This window comes from Lathyrus oleraceus, chromosome 5 (genome assembly GCF_024323335.1).
Source record: "Lathyrus oleraceus cultivar Zhongwan6 chromosome 5, CAAS_Psat_ZW6_1.0, whole genome shotgun sequence".
NCBI lineage: Eukaryota > Viridiplantae > Streptophyta > Magnoliopsida > Fabales > Fabaceae > Lathyrus > Lathyrus oleraceus.
In genome coordinates, this window is record NC_066583.1 from 208,770,559 (window position 1) to 208,788,212 (window position 17,654).

The 17,654-nt window shown below is 38.7% G+C and overlaps 2 protein-coding genes across 2 annotated transcripts; one reads left to right on the forward strand and one right to left on the reverse strand.

The window, feature by feature from the left end:
• The first annotated feature begins 7,798 nt into the window (after positions 1–7,798).
• LOC127079751 (uncharacterized) lies at positions 7,799–8,818 on the forward strand. The gene has a single exon (XM_051020123.1). The coding sequence runs from the start codon at positions 7,799–7,801 to the stop codon at positions 8,816–8,818; it is 1,020 nt and encodes a 339-aa protein (XP_050876080.1).
• A 3,908-nt stretch (positions 8,819–12,726) lies between these two features.
• On the reverse strand, positions 12,727–13,254 carry LOC127079752 (uncharacterized). Its single transcript, XM_051020124.1, has one exon. The coding sequence runs from the start codon at positions 13,252–13,254 to the stop codon at positions 12,727–12,729; it is 528 nt and encodes a 175-aa protein (XP_050876081.1).
• Positions 13,255–17,654: the final 4,400 nt, after the last annotated feature.

Below are 17,654 nucleotides of genomic sequence, written 5' to 3' on the forward strand. Positions count from 1 at the left end.
AATGAATGCATGAATGAGGAGGGCAAATTTTGGGGTGTTACACATACTTCCTATAGTCAAGTCTGAGGCAGAAATGTACAACTTCATGCATCTATTCCTAACTAGAAGGGACAAAATAAGGGGATTTGCTAGGTACTCCTTTATTTCGTCAAACACCCTTTGATGCTCTGAATGCCACACAAACTCTTCCTTCTTCAGGCGAAGTAGTGGCAAAAATGCTCGAACCTTGCCACTGAGGTTTGATATGAACCTCATTAGAAAGTTGATCTTCCCCAAAAGAGATTGCAACTCTTTCTTAGTTGAAGGGGGATTTGTCTCCCTAATGGCCTTCATTTTATTCTAATTTATCTCGATTCCCTTTTTATGGACCACAAAACCAAGAAAGTCCCCTGCTTGCACAAAAAAAGCACACTTCAAAGGGTTCATTTTTAGCATGTGTTTCCTCATCCTTTGGAATGAGCGTCGAAGGTGGTCGAGGTGACCATTACCTGACGCGGACTTAACAACGATATCATCAAATATATTTACATAAATGTTTCGATATAATCATGAAAGATAGAATTCATCACCCTCTGGTAAGTTTCCCTAACATTCTTTAAGCCAAATGAAATCACTACCAACTTGTAGGTGCATAAAGCTCCTAGGCATCAAAATGTCGTCTTCGGAACATCTTCACCTGCAATAAAAATTTGGTTATAACTAGAATAACCATCTAGAATACTAAGATATTCGAAATTTGCTGCTGATTCGACCAACATTTTGGCGACATGCATTGGATATTCATCCTTTGGAGTTGCAGCATTTAGATCTCTGAAATCGATACAAACCTTTAACATTACATTTTTGTTAATTATTAGAATGATATTTGCAAGCTATTCAACATACCTTGTCGTTCTTACGAACTTGCTTCTTATGAGTCTTTTGATCTCCTGCTTTATCTTAAGCATGATACGGGGGTAGACTTCCTAGGCGTCTGCTTGACTAGCTTCTTCCTCGTCTTTATTGGCAGTTTTAATTCCACCAAATTCCTGCTCAAACCTAGAATTTTATTATAATCCCAAGCAAAACAATCCTTAAATTCATGCAATAACTTAATTACCTTTAACCTTAAATTTAGATCGATGTTGGCGCTGATATAAGCCGGTCTTTTTATAGATCCATCACCCAAATTTATTTCTTTAAGTGGATCTTGAGGTTGCATCTTTGTGGTAGAGACACCTGGATCCTTCTCAATACCTAAAGGCTCATTGTCATAAATGCAATCGAGCCTCTGGTCTTTCATACCATGATCATCTAAGCCTACTAACAACGATTGTTCGACTAATCGAGGACCAACATTATTCCTTTGACTTACATCGAAAATCTCTATGTCATGGGCTTTGACAGCCATATGTGGTATTTCGGCTTCGAAAGCCACTTTTAATCTGTTTTCGGCTACATAAGCCGAAATCCGCTTCAATGTGTCAACTTCATACATCATCATCAAATTCGTCGTCCCAGCCAGTTGGTCGGATTGTGTTTGGGTCATAAAACCTCTCCCCCACGATTTCTCTATCCCATGTGAACCCATGGGTAGGGTAGCGTTTCAAAGAGTAAAATGCCTCCTCTATAGGCGTGTAAACTAACTCTGTTAGTGTGTAAGGTGCTATGTTGGCCAAATTTCTGTCGAAATTTCTTTTGTCTACATGGTTCACTTTTGCCATGTAGTTGAAGGAAAATTGTGATCTAAAATGCAGCGGAAATTAAAATTTTCCTTTAGTGATCGTTACGAATGGGCATAATCAGTGATAGAAACCGTTACCTCTTGTGGCGATTGAAACCTTTGATACAACTCTAAGGAGTGATCACGAACGTTGAATGGTGACAACGCCTCTACTCAGTCCATACAAACGGATTCCTTCAGTCTCAGTGCTAGCTGCTACGAATGAAGGCTTTGAGTGGGAGAGAGAGAGAGAGAGAGAGAGAGAGAGAGAGAGAGAAACAAAATTTCATCAAGTGAAATGCTTCTGCACAAGGGTTCTATTTATAGAACCACTTGTGTGGGCTGCAAGCTAAAAAGTCCACTTAAGTGTATGTGACCTATATCTTATGGTATACCGAAAATCACTTAAGCGCGTGGTACCTTACCATATTTTGTATTCTACTTGATAGAGAGAGAGAGAGAGAGAGAGAGAGAGAGAGAAAATTTCATCAAGTGAAATGCTTCTACACAAGGGTTCTATTTATAGAACCACTTGTGTGGGCTGCAAGCTAAAAAGCCCACTTAAGTGTATGTGACCTATATCTTATGGTATACCGAAAATCACTTAAGCGCGAGGTACTTTACCATATTTTATATTCTACTTAAATGCATCATACCTTACGATGTTCTACAATTAACTTAAGTGCACCGTACCTTACAGTGTTCCTTATTTACTCTGTCTTTCATCAATTCGTCCTTTTGTGTGTGACCCTGTAGGTTTTTGCGATATTGGCAATTATACTAAATCACGTATTTAACATAATAAACAGTGAGCGGTATCTAGCAACATATCACTGCTACCCAAGACATGAAAATGTCATGTGATCTGACAAATCGCTTTTTGTGATAATACTTGTGTGTACAATTACATTTTTTGCCCTTATGTCTATATGGAACATAAGGCATAAACCGTGGCATCTTTCTCGAATTCAATATTGGGCCCTTATACATTTATCATGTTACACAGGATGGGGAAATTCCATCTAGGTCACTCATGTCCCGCAACATGCTTCGTGGAGTACCCATCAACTATCTTTATGGTCATCCAGTTACGGACAATGTTTGATCAGTAATAAAGCATTCAACTTTATATCTAGGCTTCATAGTTGTTTCAGGTCAATGGGTGGTATACACCACCCTCACCGTGAGAATAACTTATGACACTTTGCGTAACATTTTATGTAGTATTCTCATAGCGGGTCAATCCAGTATAAATATTACTCATAATATTCATACCTATGTTTAAGACTTGATAACTCCTTATCCATGATCCTTGAGATGTGATCATCAGCCTATATACATAATAATCTTAATGCTTTAATGTTATCCCACTTCACAACAAAGCTCAACTACGGATACTTTAAGAATAATGTCCTTATGTTTAATGGGATCTCATGATTAAGTCACACTTGATACATTAAACGGACTAGCTATTCTAGGGACTTTATTAAACAAAGATAATAAAGAAAAAGCCGTTTATTATTTATAAATAATTCGATACAAGTACCAAAAGTATTGGCATCTAGGGCTTACACCAACAATCCCCCACTAGCACTAGAGCCAATCAGGCATACCCCTAATACCCATAGATCAAGTATGGACATCATGCTTCTGCTATGTAAGAGGCTTTGTCAGTGGGTCAACAATATTGTTAAGTGTAGGTACTCTGTATATTTTCACATCTCCTCTATCTATTATCTCTCGAAGGAGGTGATAACTCCTAAGTATATGTTTGAATTATTGGTGAGATTTAGGCTCCTTAGCTTGTGCGATAGCACCATTGTTATCACAATAGAGATCAATGGGATTCACAATGCTAGGAACTATGCCAAGTTCACTAATGAACTTTTTTATCAAAATAACTTTCTTTGCTGCACTTAAGGCAACAATGTACTTGGCCTCGGTTGTAGAATCAACATTTGTATCTTGCTTTGAACTTTTCCAACTTACAACGCCACCGTTTAAGCAGAACACATAACCAGATTACGATCTAAAGTCATCCTTATATGTCTGGAAGCTAGCGTCGGTGTGTACAATTAAAATAAGCTCTTCCTGACCTCCATATATCAAGAATAAGTCCTTATTCCTTCTTAAATACTTAAGGATATTCTTGACAGCTACCCAATGAGCATCATCGAGATCAAATTGGTACCTACTCATTGCACTTAAAGCATACGAGACATCTGGTTGAGTACATAACATGGCATACATGATAGATTCTATTGCATATGCATATGGAATCTTATTCATGCGATCCCTTTCTTCCTTAGTTGAAGGGGATTGTGTTTTTGATAGACACATGACATGTTGCATAGGCATGAATCCTTTCTTGGAATCATGGATATTAAAGCGTCTCAGCACTTTGTCTATGTATGTAATATGACTTAGGCCAAGCAGTTTTTATGATCTATCTCTATAGATCCCGATTCCTAATATATAAGATGCTTCACCTAGGTCCTTCATAGAAAATCATTTCCCCAACCAAGTCTTTACTTGTTGCAGGGTAGGGACATCGTTTCCAATTAGTGATATGTCATTTACATATAATACCAGGAAGACGATCATGCTCCCACTAACCTTCTTGTAGACACAAGGGTCATCTTCATTCTTGATGAATCCATATTGTTTTACTGTTTCATCAAAACAAAGATTCCAGCTTCTGGAAGCTTGCTTCAATCCATATATTGATCTCTGTAACTTGCATATCTTTTGGGCTTCTTCTGGTATGTCAAATCCTTAGGTTGTGTCATATACACATCCTCAAGAAGATTCCCATTAAGGAAAGCGGTTTTGACATCCATCTGCCATATTTCATAATCATGATATGCAGCGATAGCAAGTAAAATCCAAACAGATTTAAGCATTGCAACTGGTGAAAAGGTTTCATCATAGTTAACCCTATGAGTTTGTTTATATCCTTTTGTAACAAGTCTTGCCTTATAGGTATGTACCTTACCATCAATGGCAGTCTTCTTTTTGAAGATCCACTTGCATCCTATAGGGTTAACTCCTATAGGAGGCTCTACCAAGGTCCAAACCTAGTTTGTGTACATGGAATCCATTTCAGATTTCATGGCTTCTAGCCACTTCTTAGACTCAGGACTAGTTATGGCCTCTTGGTAGGTCACATGCTCATCTTAATCCATGAGTAATATATCACCTTGATTAGTTATGAGATATCCATATCTCTCAGTTAGGTGACGTATCCTGCTTGACCTACGATGGTCTTGTTCTACTTGAGCAGGTTGCTCTTCCACAACTACTTGTGTTTCCTACTCTAATTCCTCCATAGGTGTATGTTTACCTGTGATTTCTGATAAACAACCGCTAGTCTTCCAAATTTATATATTTTTGGTAACTACAGGATCGACTAGATTGATCCTAGGACATGTGTCTCAAGAACTATTATTACGGTGATTTGACTCATGGTTAAGTTTGTTTCTGATTTGTGGACAACGAAAAGTGTTTTGAAAACAATTCTACACGAAACTTATGACTTTATGAACAACGTAAATAACGATAACTTTGCAGTAAAAGGTTTCTTAAAGATAACGAAATTACTTGGGAAAGGTAAAGATAAATGACTCGAAGTAAATGCTTTAAGTTTTTGAGAAAGTACTGAAATTGGAGACTTGGCGAAATGTAGATACAACAGTAAAAGTGATGATAAACTACTGAAAATAAGGGCAATTCGATAGAATAAAAGGCAGTGAATAACTTTAATTTAAATAATTGGTATGAAATAGATAGCATGAATGAAACTTATGGTGTTCTTCATACATACATTTTCAGCGTAAAACTCTTTTCTCTCGCTCTGGTACTTCGTGAAGGAGAATTGCGATCCAAAACGCAGCGGAAATTAAAATTTTCTCCTTTAGAGATCCTTACGAATGGTCATGATCAGTGATAGAATATTTACCTCTTGTGACGATTGAAACCTTTGGTGCAGATCTCTTGTGACGATCAAAACCTTTGATGCAGATCCACGGAGCGATCACGAACGTTGAACGATGACAACGTCTCTACTCAGTCCACACGAACGGATTCCTTCAATCACAGTGCTAGCTGGTACGAATGAAGGCTTTGAGTGAGAGAGAGAGAGAGAGAGAGAGAGAGAGAGAGAAAACGAAAATAATCCAACCGCAATGAATGCTTCTGCACAAGGGTTCTATTTATAGAACCACTTGTGTGGCCTTCAAGCTAAAAGGCCCACTTAAGTGTATTTTGGCCCATATCTTATAATATGCCCAAAATCACTTAAGCTCATGGTACCTTACCATATTTCGTAAAGTACATTGTACCTTTACGATGTTCTACAATTCACTTAAGGGCACCGTACCTTACGGTGTTCCTTAGTTACTCTATCTCTCATCAATCCGTCCTTTGTGTGTGACCCTGTAGGTTTTCGCGGCATTGGCAATTATATTAAATCATGTATTTAACATAATAAACAGTGAGCGGTATCTAGCAACACATCACTGCTACCCAAGACACGAAAATGTCATGTGATCTGACAATTCCTTCTGTGATAATACTTATGTGTATAATTACCCTTTTGCCCTTATGTCTATATTGAACACAAGGCATAGACCGTGTCATCCTTGTCCAGTTCAATATTGGGCCCATAGACATTTATCCTGTTATGCAGGATGGGCAAATTCCATCTAGGTCACTCATGTCCCTCAGCATGCTTCGTGGAGTACCCATCAACTGTCTTTATGGTTATCCAGTTACGGACAATGTTTGATCAGCAATAAAGCACTTGACTCTACATCTAGGGTCCATAGTGGTTTCAGGTTGAAGAGTGGTATACACCATTATCACCATGAGAATAACTTATGACACTTTGCATAACTTTCTATATAGTATTCTCATAGCGGGTCAATCCGGTATAAATATTACTCTTAATATTCATACCTATGTTTAAGACTTGATAACTCCTTATCCATGATCCATGAGATGTGATCATCAGTCTATATACATAATAGTCTTAATGCTTTAATGTCATCCCACTTCACAATAAAGCTCGACTACGGATACTTTAAGAATAGTGTCCTTATATTTAATGTGATCTCATGATTAAGTCATACTTGATACATTAAACAGACTAGCTATTCTAGGGACTTTATTAAACAAACGTAATAAAGAAAAAGCCTTTTATTATTAATAAATAATTCGATACAAGTACCAAAAGTATTGGCCTCTAGGGCTTACACCAACACTTCGAGTATATTTTGTGAATTTATGTATATCTGTTTGAACACCTCTTGAATCTAAAATTAAGACCCCTATTTATTGCAATTCGACCCTAACGGCTTCTACACATATGACTGCCACGTTCGCCATTCTCAAGCGTTGCATGTCTTAGATGTTTCCACGTGTTGGCCTGACGAAACGGCTTTGTTTAAATTTCAAATATTTCTCGCTTGAAGCTTCGACTCTGTGAACGCCTATGTCGAAGAGAGCTTTATGGAAACCCAAAAATCTTCTAAGTCTCAGGCTTCGACAACAAAGAATTGTTCACCCACGAAAAGAATTAAACAACTTTGACACAGCCATCTTTTACTTATTCTCCAAAACGTAACATTTCCAAAGAACTTCAGCTATCTATCGAAATCCCCAGCTAACAAATTGCCCCCAAGAAATGTCTATTTCGAATTACTGTAGAAATGGACATTTTTTGTATTCACCAGATTTTGACCAGAGACCTTTCATAGACCTAAAAGTCCATATTTTTCAGTTAATCATGATTAACTTTTCAAAACGTCTCATCAGAATGTGTGCGCAGTTATATGTCATCATGAGTTTCAACTTCCAAGAAAATGAATAGTATTCCCTATACCCTTTTCTCAGAAAAACCACCACGTGGCCCACTACCCTAGTAAAGCGTAACCAGTCAGCTTCATAGGTTTAGCACTATAAAAGCTCATTTGTCATTTTTCTATTTCTTTTCACGAAAATCTTTATTTTCCATCTAAGTTCATCTTCTCCAACTTCTCTGAAACGCTTCTTCTTCCCTAAAACCCTAATTCTTCAAAATATCCAAAACCCATTACAATGTTTTCTGATAAACAACAAAAGCAATCAAAGAACATCAAAGGTGTTGGATCCTCAAAAAGTTCTACTTCCCAGAACATTCCAACCAGCACAACTGTCACTGTTGGGGACCGAGAATACATCACTGCTCCAAAACTTTTGAAAGAACAGAAAGCAATTTTTGCTTCTCAGGTAATGGTTCCTTCCGTACTTTCTGGAAATGCTTTAGGGTTTTTAGGCCCATTAGTATCTGAAGAACATTTAGAGAAATATGCTCAGTTTTTTCCTTGTCATCATACTACTAAACCCATAGCCAATAAAATTGTTTCCTCTAGAGATAATGAGGATCTAAACCAGAGAGAAGCTTTTCAACTGGATTTTATCACTGATAGTTTCAGACCCTTTCGGTCTTGTCCAACTCTAGACAAATCCTATCTAGACTGGTTAACAAAAGTTGAGAAGAAGAAAGCTTCATTTTGGAAAGAATTGGGTATTTTTGACCTAATCCAGATGTCGAAGTTGGGATTCAGTTACTGTCAGCCTTTATTATTATCCAGCCTATATTTATGGGATAACACATATAACACCTTTCATCTTCCTTGTGGAATGATGACTCCCACACTTTTCGACGTAGCTGTCATTGTTGGACTTCCTCAGACAGGCGAAACCTTCGACCCCTACCAAGACTGTGAAAACTTGATTGACTTCAATGTTAAGAACGCTTCGTTTAGTACTTACATTAATCTATACCACGCTGATGGGGAAGAGGTTTCTGATATAGAACATATAACATTCTTAGGTCTATGGTTGTCCAAGTTCTTCTTTTGCTGCAAATCTTTACAAGTTGCTAAGAGATTTTTAACGCTCGCTAACCAATTGCATGTTGGTCGAAGAGTGTGTTTGAGTGAACTCTTATTGGCTAGTTTGTATGAAAGTCTAGGATCGGCTAGTGCTAAGCTAAAGGAATACGAAACTGGTACCAATTTATTACTATCTGGGCCTTATTGGCTTCTTCAATTGTGGCTTAATGCCACTTTCTAATCCTTTTTGCCAACACGAGGAAAAGTCAAAGAAAATGCCCCAGAGATAATAAATTGAAGCATAGAGGGCACCGGACTCCTTCGACTGACTCCAGCTGATGATGTTGACAACTTACAAACTTCCCTCACCAAATACACCTTGATGTTCTCGAAGCATCACCATTTCCTTCCTTCGCTGGCTCCTTTTGCCAGTCGAACCCATGGTCCTTCCTGGTTTACTGCCTCGCTCGAAGACGCTGTGAAAATTGCCAACACAGAGATCAATGACATATGGTATGCCTTTCTCCTCCCAAGGCTGCTTGTTTATAGGATTCTGCCAGTAAAGAGCCATGTGCGTCTATTGGCTTATCAGCCTAATTTTGTCTCTCGATAATTTGGGTTGTGTCAACTTATCCCTTTTTCTTTATTCAAACGAAAGCGCGAGATCTGTTGTGCAGGGACTGAATGGAGCGCTCGAGACATCGCCATCCACAAAGAATTCCATGCCAATTTTTCCGAATTCCAATTAATAGCCTTCCAACTGTCGTTCTATTCCACCAATGGTTTTGCCACTTGGTGGACAGATTTCTATTCCAAGAATATGTTTTCTACTGCTGAAATCAAAGAACGTCTAACAAAGGCTTTCTCATCTTTGCAGGAAAATGTCCCCAAGGGTAAGCTTACTCACTCTGAAGAAATCCAAGCATTCCAAAAGTACTTCGAAACTGTCTATGATCCAACGAACCTTGTTGGAACCGTTTGTTATGCAACGCCAATTTTAAAAGAAAAATTTGAAAAGCAGATTGCCAAAAGAAAATCTCTCAAAGCTGTAAAACCTGAATTGAAATATGATTTGGCCTTTGAGTGCAAACCACCCAAATTTCCAAAGTTACCCAGTGCAGATTTTGCTTTGTCATTTTTCCCCCCCTTACCCTTACTGGTTTACATGCGGGAATATTTTTAATGAACTGAAAAATGACCAACAAAAACCTGCAAAAAGGGTAGTTGCATCCAAACATACCTTAGACAGTTTCAAAGGCTTTCTTCACTTCGACTTAGCTGCAGTGAAAATTACTTCTCCGACATGTGAAGGTATGGAATGTTTGGATTTCTTGGTTTTACAACTCCCTTTCGTCTTTTTGCTAATCTTTTAAACATTTGCATGTTTCGACTAACTTGCATCCTTCTTTAGCTGTCGAAAGGAAGGTGGCGAAGAAAGAAAAGCCTGTGGCGAAGGCTAGTTCGACTACTGCTTCCAGGCCAACTACCTCTTCAAGCCAGGGAGTGCCTTCTGGTGCTGCTCCAGAAAAACCGAAGAAGAGTTCAAAGGTATTACATCAAATAACTTTATTGTCTCTTTCGTATTTTTCTAATTATTTATAATTTTCTTTTTCAGGGTAGTGGCAAGCCTCCTTTGACACCCAAGAAAAGGAAAACCTCTCCTGCTAATATAATTCTTGTCGAAGATGATGAAGAGGATACTCCCCCCACTCCACTCAAGAAAAAACAGAAGAAAAACAAGGCAACAGTTGCCCCTTTCCAACCAAATAAACAACAAGGTGTCGAAACCACCATTCTTCCTCCTCTTCCAAAGAAAAATCCATCCTAGCCTTCTGGTGGCGCAGCGCTGGAGCACATTGGGAGCAATGCCTCGGATCCTGAGGCTCAACAAGTATACTTCGACCTTAAGTGTTCTATCTTTCGACAAACTCATACTTTTATTCTAACACTTTATTTTCAGGACAAAGCCACCACTCCCCTCATTTCTACTGCCAATCAAAGTGATCATTCGAGCGACATGAATCCATCTCCTCCTCCGACAGTCAGCGGTGCTATCCAAAACAAAGGCTCTTCGACTGGAGCTCAAAATCTTGAAGCAGATAACGCTCAAAACGAAGAAGAAACCTCTTCTCCTGGCGAAGATGGTAAAAGAGATTCGAAGCACGTTGGCGAGAAGCTCTCAACAGGGAAAGAAGACTCTGAGGATACTCCTAGTAATTCTCCTGCCAGAGTTGCATTCCCTTCAAATGATGCTGATGAGGACGATCAGGATTCAGATGAAATTGAGGGGTATTTTCAAGAAGATGAAGACATGAATATGGGAGAAGCTGATACTGAGGGAAATCAAACTGGAACTAGTAATGCCAGTGTCGACACGGTCCCAAATCCAACTAAAGTTCGACCATCCATCACCCAGACTTCACCTATACCACTTACTGAGGAGGAGAAAAAGCCTTTAAAACAGAATGATCCCCTCAAGTATGTGAGGTTAATGATGGCTCAAAGAGAGTCTTCTTCAGAGCAAAGTATTTCTGGAGCTTCGACCCAGTCTGGTGCTAGTGCAAACGAAGCATCACATGACGAACTCCTTCAGCAGGTGAAGAAGGCAGTTTTTGATGTAAATCTCTTTGACGAATTAAGGAATAATGTGGGGGTGGGCTTTAGCATAAAGAAGCTGATAAGCAAGATCAACATCACTGCTTGCCCCACTGATGTAGGTGAAGCTCTTATTGATATTCAGAACCTCATTGACCAAGTGTGTGCTGAATATCATAGGGAGGTGGACGCCAAAGCTAAGCTTCTATCGACTAAAAAAGCTCAAGCCATTGAGTTTGACAATTCCCTTAGAACTTCACAAGCTTCTGAGGAGTTAGCCGCTTCTAGAAAATCAGCCCAAGCAGAGTTCGACACTTACACTTCTTCCATACGTCTCTGGGAATCTCATATTGCAGAATTGCAGAAGAAGATTTCTGACGCTAAGGCGAAGCAGGATGCTATCCGAGGCTTGAATAATACTGAATCTAATGATCTGGCGAAGCAAAGCGTGGATCATGTCGAAAAAGCTATGGCTATGAACGAAGATATTGCACGCCTCAGAGGAGTTCAAGCGGCTGTTCAGTATAAGATTGGTTTGGCGAAGAAAAAATATGATCGGATGAGGTCCACTATTCCTTTTTTATTTCCTCCTGTATTTGCTTTATTCGACTCTTGTTTACTTGTAACTTGATTAAGACGAAAGCCATTTTGGCACATATTTGGAGTTTAAATATCTTCACCATTTTGGCCATGATAGTTCTTTACTCACTATGCTGTTATGATTCTAACTTCGTGCATAAATGGTTTATACTTCTTTAAGTATTTTCCATTTACTTTTAGGATTCTTCAATCCTATGTTAGTTCTTCTATTTCGTATGCATTGTTTTAAAAGGCTTTTAAAATTCGAAAAGGTCCTTCCCAATGTGGAGACCATTTTCCCAATGCCTTATTCTTTCGATCCGTAGGTAATATGACTTTCCAAACTAAATCATTCATAGTGAAGGTTTTACCTTTGACCCTCTTATTGTATGCCCTTTCTACCCTCTCCTTCTGTCTTCTTAATACTTCTAACGCATGTAACCTTTCTTAGTCCAAATCCACCAACTCATTTATCATCATTTCCCAGTATAAGTCAGATGGAATTTCTCCTTGTCTTTGGATTCTCACTGATTGCAGGTAGACTTTGACAGGTAGTACTGCATCATGTCCAAATGTAAGCTGGAAAGTTGTAGTGTTAGTGGCTTCTTTAGGGGAGGTTCGACAAGCCCAGAGTGCTTAGTCTAAAGTTTTGTGCCCGTTTTTTGGCTTTTTTCCTACATGTTTTTTGATTAAACCAATTATTACTTTATTGGCTGCTTCGACTTGCCCATTGGCTTGAGCATAATAGGGTGTGGATGTTAACAGTTTAAAACCCATTTCCTTTGCAAACTCTTGCAACTTTCGACCAGTAAAAACTGATCCTTGATCTGTTGTTATACTTTTTGGGATTCCTAATCTCTATAAAATTTGCCTTTGAATGATTTCGATAAAAGTTTCTTGATCCACATTTACTAAAGGTACTGCTTCGACCCATTTAGTGAAATAGTCAATTCCTACAAGTATGTATCTTTGCCCTTAGGATGAATTGGGTCTAATTTCCCCAGGTAGATCTAATGCCCACCCTCTGAAAGGCCAAGGCTTAATAATTATATGAAGCTCACTTGCAGGAGCATGTTGAATTCCTGCATGTATTTGACATTCTTGGCAACCCTTAGCAAATTCTATACAATCTTTTAACATGGTGGGCCAATACATTCCATATCTGAAAAGCAACCATTTCATCTTATGGCCTGCCTGGTGTGCTCCACAAGCTCCACTATGTACACTAGATAATGCCAAGTAAGCTTCGCTTTCTCCTAAGCATTTCAACAGGATCCCTTCAGGGGTTTTCTTGAATAATTCATTCCCTATCAACACATAAGATAAAGCCATGTACTTGGTTTTTCTTTCTGTATCTGTCGAAGGGTCCTTGAGATAATTAATAATTGGATTCCTCCAATTTGTATCTATTAAGGTATCAATGGCCAATACTTCAAACTCCTCTTTGTTAGCATATCCTAACTGGGTGTTTTCCAAATATGTCGGAGACAATCTAGCAGCCATTGCCTTTCCTCTTACTTCGACAAGTTCTTCTAGCTTCTCTTTTGAAATTCTATACCCTAAAGCTATTTATGCTAAGTCATTAGCCTCTTCGTTTTTTACTCTAGGGACGTGTTTTATGTCAATGTATTCGAATTTTTTGAGTAACCTATTTGCAATGACGAAGTACATAATCAAATTCTCTTTTATACATTTGTACTCCTTCGTCAGTTGCTTGATTACTAATTCTGAGTCTCCTTTAATTTCGACCCTAGTTGCCCCTAATTCCAACAAAGCCTCAAGTCCTGCAATAAGGGCTTCATATTCTGCTTCGTTGTTAGAACAAAGGGGACCTTCAATTCTATATTTGAGTTTTTTTGGAATTTCGTCAGGAGAAATTAACATTATCCCAACCCCACTTCCGTCCTTATGAGTGGAACCGTCGAAGAATAATTTCCAAGGTTTCAACTCAACTTGAAGTTGAGGATTTTCGACCACTGCATGGTCTACAATAAAGTCTGATACTATTTGTCCCTTCACTGCCCTTAAAGGCCTAAAGGTTAAAGAGTATTCAGTGAGTGCTAAAGCCCATTTTCCAATTCGACTGTGCATTATTGGCTTAGATAACATATACTTGATGACATCAAAATGCGAAGAGACGTATAAATCAATAGGTTTTATATAATACTTGAGTTGTACAAGAGAAATGCAAACAAAGACACAACTTTTCTATTGAAGTGTATCTAGTTTCTGCATCATTTAAAACCCTACTAAGATAATAAATGGCTCTTTCAACGCCACCTTCATTCTCTTGTGCCAACATGCTACCTATGGTAGTGTCGGAAGCTGATATATACAGTCTCATAGGCTTCTTTCCACATGGTGGTGCCAAGATAGGAGGATTCGTCAGATAATGTTTGATCTTGTCGAATGCCTTTTGATGTTCGTCATTCCATTCGAACTTCCCTTGTTTCAGGCGCAGAAGGGGAGAAAAGTCTTGAGTTCGACCACTTAAATTCGAAATGAACCTTCTTAGGAAGTTTATCTTTCCTAATAATGATTGCAATTCTTTTTTGGTTGATGGTGTTTTGGTCTCCATAATAGCCTTCGTCTTGTTCTGATTGATTTTTATCCCCTTTTTGTGGACCACAAAGCCCATAAAATCTCCAGCCTGCACAAAGAACGCACACATAAGAGGATTCATTTTTAAGCCATGTTTTCTCATTCTTTCGAATGATTGGCTGAGATGGGTTAGATGATCTTCATCTGACGTAGATTTTATCACAATGTCATCTATGTACACTTGCATAAATGTCTCTATATAATCATGGAATATAGAATTCATTGCTCGCTGGTATGTTGCCCCTGCGTTTTTTTAGGCCAAAAGGCATAACTATCCACTCATAAGTGCCTATTGCCCCTGGACATCGAAAAGATGTTTTAGAAACATCTTCTTCTGCAATAAAAATCTGGTTATAGCCAGAATATCCATCAAGCATGCTGAGATATTCATAGCCTGCGGCTGAGTCAACCAGCATCTCTGCCACAGGCATTGGATACTCATCTTTAGAAGTTGCTGCATTTAGATCACGAAAATCTATACATACTCGTAAATAGCCATTTTTCTTGATAACAGGGACTATATTTGCAATCCAATCGATGTACCTTGTAGTTCTGATGAAATTGCAACAGAGAAGTCTTTCGACCTCTTTCTTGATCTTTGAGAGGATTTCTTGGGCGAATCTCCTTGGAGTTTGCTTGATGGGCTTCTTGCCATCCTTGATAGGCAGCTTTAATTCGACCAAGTCCCTCTTCAAACCAGGCATCTCTTCGTAATCCCAAGCGAAGCAATCTTTGTTTTTTCTTAGCAATTCAATAACTCTCACTTTCAACTTGGGGTCCAGTTTAGCGCTGATGTAGGTAATTCTTTTTGCACTTCCATTTCCGAGATCAATCTCTTCGAGAGGGTCTTCGCTAACATCTTTGCACTTGACGTTACTGGATCTTTTTCAAATCCCAGAGGCTCTTTGTCGTAGATGGCGTCTAACCTCTGTTCTGTTAGTTCCACAGGTGCTTGTTCGTCAGGGGGTTTTGGTTTAGAGAACTCCCCCGGTCTTGTATTATAGATTTCACCATATGTGGCTTTTTTAGCCATGTTTGTTATCTCGGCTTCGAGAGCCGCTTGTCTTTTGTTCTCAGCCATGTAGGCCGAAATCTTTTCGAAGAAAGAAGACTCAGTCATAGTACAAGTCTTCATCCCAGCCTGTTGGCCATATTTTAGATGATTCCCCTACTTCTGGGTCTCCCATAATCTCCTTATCCCACTGGAAGCCATTTGGGTGGAGAGTCAAGAAGTACAAGGCATTTTTATTTGGGGCGTAGCCTTCTTCCGCTGGGTAACATGGTCCTATGTGCGCCAAATTCCTGTTGAAGTTTCTCTTGTCCACATGGTTTACTTCTTCCATGAAGTAACTTTGGTCAGCTTCGACATTCTCTACCACGCCATCTTCTCTCCAGATAGATATTCTTTGATGCATGGTCGAAGGGACCGCCCCTACTCCATGTATCCATTCTCTCCCCAGTAGTAAGTTATAATTTGCTTTTCCAGGTATTACCATAAACATCGTTGGTCTTGTGATCGATCCAACCGTCAGGTCCACTTGTATGACGCCCAACGTTTGTCCTATCTTACCTTCATAATTTGACAGTACCATGTTGTGAGGTTTGACATCAGTGTCGAACATGCCTATCTTTTTCAACATGAATTGGGGCATATAATTGACTGTTTCTGCTCCGTCCACCAAGACTTTATTCACTCCCACTTGTCCAACTTTGGCCCTAATGTATAGGGGCTTGAGGTGACTCTGCATCCCCTGGTGAGGCCTTTCAAAAATAGCGTTTTGCTCTTCGATAGTGCCACTATTCAGAACATAGTAACACACTGTAACACCTCAAAATTTGCCCTCCTTTCTTGGGACTAGCTTAGCATATTGCTTTTCATTTAGGACATTAGACATTTGCATATTACATATCATGTGAGAACAAGCAAGTCATCCTCTAAAGTCTTTCTCAGAAGATAGAGAGGTTAAGAGATGCAAGCCTGAGAGTCTCATAAATTGATCACTAGCCATCTGAGGGTTTGTGCTTCAATTAGGGTTTCTTGGATGAGGATCATATTATTGTTATGTGGAGCTTACAAGAGTTAGGGGTTCATTTTGGAGCAATTTCCTCAAGAGGTTGAGGCTCAAGCTGATCAGAGCATTTCCAAGTCATCTGTCAACCAGAAAGTCAACAGAAAGTTAACTAAGGGCTAGGAGGTGGAGAAATGAGTTTCAACATCTCATTCATGTTCAAAAGGGGCTTATTAATCATGTCAAATGCTTATCTTGAAGAATTTGAGGCCAGATCAAAACTTTCCAAAAATGGAAAGTGACCTGTAATTGGAAGTTTCCAAAAATGGAAAGTTTTTGGTTCAAATTCAACTTGATCTTTCCAACATCAAATAAGCTTCAAATGAAATTTTATCCAACATGAAAGTTGAATATATCTCTCTCTCCCATTTCCAAAAAGTCCAAGATCATCAATTTATGATGAATGGTTGAGGAGATATGATCAAATCATTGCCAAGTGTGCTTGGAACTTCAAAAGGCCATAACTTTTGATTCATAACTCCAAATTTGGTGCCTCTTTTTCTAAAATGCTTCTCATGACATGAAATTTCCAAAACATTCATCACATTGCATGAATTTCCATCATATGATCATTTGCTATTCCATGCCCATTTTGGAGGGAATTTTGAAAATTTAAAATTGGTGCATCATGGGAACTTTTTACCATTGCCATTGTGTTTGAAAAATGATTTTAAGTGAATTAGATCATGCTTTGGTTACTGTTCACGTTCATTTACTCCATGCACCATGCAATTTTCATATTTTTGCAAAAACACCTTATCTTGATTAATCACAACTAAACCATGCCTAATTTTAATTAGTATGTGATTAGTGAAGCATATATATTCATAATCATAACAGAATTGAGGAGGATTCTAGATCTAGATCTCAAAATTCTCTCTCCCTCCAAAATTTTCTCCTAATCAAAATTCAAATTTCTTCCATATAAGCCTTCAATTTTCTTCTATATTCTTGTTCTTTGGTGTGGATTTAGTATAGATCAAGCCTTGAATCATCAAATCTGGACCAGAATTGTGCATAGCAAGCTCAAGAACACAAGCATGGAAGTTGATTGTTATGCAAGATCTAAGCTGTTTTAAGCCTCAATTTCAACTTCAAGCTTCATAATAGTGATATAGGAGTGGATTTACACACTTGCCAAGTCCTGGATCAGCCACTGCCATTGTTGGATCTTCAAGAGGTCAAAATTTCGAACCTCTTAATTCATGATTTTATGTGCATAGACTTGTAGAG